This window comes from Micropterus dolomieu, unplaced genomic scaffold (genome assembly GCF_021292245.1).
Source record: "Micropterus dolomieu isolate WLL.071019.BEF.003 ecotype Adirondacks unplaced genomic scaffold, ASM2129224v1 contig_10524, whole genome shotgun sequence".
NCBI lineage: Eukaryota > Metazoa > Chordata > Actinopteri > Centrarchiformes > Centrarchidae > Micropterus > Micropterus dolomieu.
Genome location: NW_025739510.1, coordinates 714 through 3,842, shown reverse-complemented (window position 1 = coordinate 3,842; position 3,129 = coordinate 714). Strand labels below are relative to the sequence as shown.

Sequence of the window (3,129 nt, the reverse complement as noted above, 5' to 3'; positions counted from 1 at the left end):
AGGTAGCACACCAGGTAGCACACACGCTCACCAGTTAGCCCACCAGGTAGCACACACGCTCACCAGTTAGCCCACCAGGTAGCACACACGCTCACCAGTTAGCCCACCAGGTAGCACACACGCTCACCAGGTAGCCCACCAGGTAGCCCACCAGGTAGCACACACGCTCACCAGGTAGCCCACCAGGTAGCACACACGCTCACCAGGTAGCCCACCAGGTAGCACACACGCTCACCAGGTAGCTCACCAGGTAGCACACACGCTCACCAGGTAGCCCACCAGGTAGCACTAGCGCACACGCGCCCGCCAGGTAGCCCGCCAGGTAGCACTAGCGCACGCGCCCGCCAGGTAGCACACACGCACGCGCCCGCCAGGTAGCACACACGCACGCGCCCGCCAGGTAGCACACACGCTCACACATGCTTGCCCCCCCCCCCCCCCCTCCCCCCCCCCCCCCCCCCCCCCTTCACCTGAGTGTACAGCTGACCTTGAGTTGTGTCCTGTGCAGGCTGCCGTACCAACAGCACGACCTCGGCCACCAACAACGTGTACAGTGTGAACTCCTCTCAGCCTCTGGCCTCCTACAACCTGAGCTCCCTGCCCGCGGGCCCCGGGGCTGGGGCCGGGGCCATCACCATGGCCGCCGCTCAGGCCGTGCAGGCCACCGCTCAGGTCAGTGTTTCCGGGACTCAAATGCCAGGACCATTACTGTGGTCATCGTTCTCAGCGCAGCATGTTGTAGGTGATGATCCTGGCGTTGCTGATGGTGTCTGTCCCCGTGCTCAGATGAAGGAGGGCCGAAGGACGTCCAGCCTGAAGGCGAGCTACGAGGCCATCAAGAACAACGACTTCCAGCTGGGCCGAGAGTTCGCCCTGGCCCGGGACAGCGCCGGGTACTCCTCCTCCGCTCTGGCCTCCACCCTAACCCAGACCCTCACCCCCACCGCCACCTCTGACTCCAGGGGCCGCAAGTCCAAGTAAGACCGCCGCACACCTGTTAATTTGTTTTGGTGACGTTGCGGCGGAAGCTGCGCGACATGTAGTTAGATGTTAGGGAGTGTCAGGCTACGCCGTCGACTCGCTCGATCTGCGAGTGACAACAGATCGCAGCTGTTAGCACGCACAGCGTCACCGGGCTACGACACAACGTTAACCGCTAGTTTTATTTTGAAAGTCTAACCGGACGTCACGTGTTTATTGTTGCTAACTTGACCGCGGCGCTGTGCACGTGGAAACGCGACCCTGAAGGTACCTGGGGCGATAAAGACCAGGAGTCAGTATGTGATGAGAAGATCCAGGTGTGTTACACATGTTCACAACACACGTCTGCTCTTCCTGTCTCTCAGAAGCAGCATCAAGTCCTCCAACCACCAGTCGTCCTCCTCCTCCTCCTCTTCCTCCCTGTCCTCCTGCTCTTCGTCGTCTGCGCTGGCTCAGGAACTTTCCCAGCAGGCCTCAGCGCTGCCGGAGGCCGAGGCCAACAGTCAGGTGGACTGGACCTACGACCCCAACGAGCCCCGGTACTGCATCTGTAACCAGGTACGGGGACGGACAGCTGGCCAATCACTGAGCGACGTGGCTGTGATGTCGTGTGTCCTGTATTGGCCAGTAATGATCAGGTGTTGTCTCGATGTTTTGCAGGTGTCCTACGGAGAGATGGTCGGCTGCGACAACACAGACGTGAGTATGATTGATTTGCGAGTGATTGGTGGCGAGCGATCGGACCGCTCGAGTCTCTGATCCGGGACCGGGAGTTCTGACCATGTGTCTTGTGTCTGCAGTGTCCCATCGAGTGGTTCCACTACGGCTGCGTGGGCCTGACCGAGGCTCCCAAGGGGAAGTGGTTCTGTCCTCAGTGCACGGCCGCCATGAAGCGCAGAGGCAGCCGCCACAAATAGAGGGTCCGGCCGCCTCGCCCTCATCAAGCACAGCTACCGTCGGCCGCCCGGGGTCAGAGGTTGGCAGGCTGGGAACACGTTGTGCCAACAGGAAGCGTTCTGGGACTAATCCATTTCACCGCCGCCCCCCTAACGTTCTGGACTTTCCAAGAATCCTGCAGGTTTCTGTTTGTTTTCTTTATTAACACAAGTCAGACTTGATTGGTCTGATGATGCGGATCCATCAGGACCTGGTCCCTCTGGACAGACCTGCTGAAGCCCTGAACGTTTGGTCTCCAGTCGAGGGACCAGAGAAGCTCTCTGAACCTGTTCCGGTGTGTCCAGGTGTGATTCTGTTCTGTACCTCACCTGGCCAGGTCAGAGGTCAGGCTGTGTGTACCTGGAGGACTTTAAATAAACTGGACCTGAACTCGTTCTGTTCTCAGACCTCTTTTCTGTTTGATTCTGGCCTCTTCTGGTCCAGGTCTGATCTTCAGGTCTGGACTCTGTAACGGATCCAGGCTTTAGTTCTTGGTGTTTATCCTGTGACGAGGTTCAGACCTGATGATGTAATCGTTTGTGACCCTCCAACTCACTAATTACACGTTTTAATAATTCAGAGTCCAGGTTCCCCTGAAAGACTACAAACAGGGTGTTTGGACTACAACTACAGAAGCCTGGAGGGGCCTGCTGCGAACGACCACATGTTTCAGAACAAACTCACAAACCTGTCGCTGTGTGTGTGTGTGTTACTGTGTGTGTGTGTTACTGTGTGTGTGTGTGTGTGTGTGTGTTACTGTGTGTGTGTGTGTGTGTGTGTGTTACTGTGTGTGTGTGTTTCCAGCGATGTCTAAACAATAAAAGTCCGATAAAAGACGAGATGTTCTGGTGTCTGTTGACTTGTTGGGTTTCATGTGTTGGTACTTCGGCTCTGAGCTGCAGGGAGAACCTGAAGCTGGCGTCACTGCTGCAGATCAGCTGGCGTCTCTGACTGATCCCGGGTCAGTTTCAGGTGAGCTGTTCTGAATCCGGAGGTCAGTGCTCGGATCCGTCAGCTGGTGCGGATCAGGTTCTCGGGTGGATTCCCTTCAGAAACAAGTTTGAGGGTGAGGAGTTGTGCGGTGACCGACGGGGGCGCCACGCTGCACTCTACAGTTTCTCAGTGAGCTCATGGTTGGCGGAGGTCGGTTTGACGCAGAGATTTACCGGATGAATTCAGTAAGTTTGATCAACTCTAATATGCGAGGGTTAA

At 57.0% G+C, this 3,129-nt stretch overlaps 1 protein-coding gene across 1 annotated transcript; it reads left to right on the top strand.

Annotated features, from left to right (window-relative positions):
• The first annotated feature begins 489 nt into the window (after nt 1-489).
• On the top strand, nt 490-2,312 carry LOC123965634 (inhibitor of growth protein 3-like). Its single transcript, XM_046042073.1, has 5 exons — nt 490-672; nt 787-977; nt 1,347-1,539; nt 1,642-1,680; nt 1,782-2,312. Exons 1-5 carry the CDS (start codon nt 637-639, stop codon nt 1,896-1,898), a joined length of 576 nt encoding a protein of 191 aa, XP_045898029.1. The 5' UTR covers nt 490-636; the 3' UTR covers nt 1,899-2,312.
• Nucleotides 2,313-3,129: the final 817 nt, after the last annotated feature.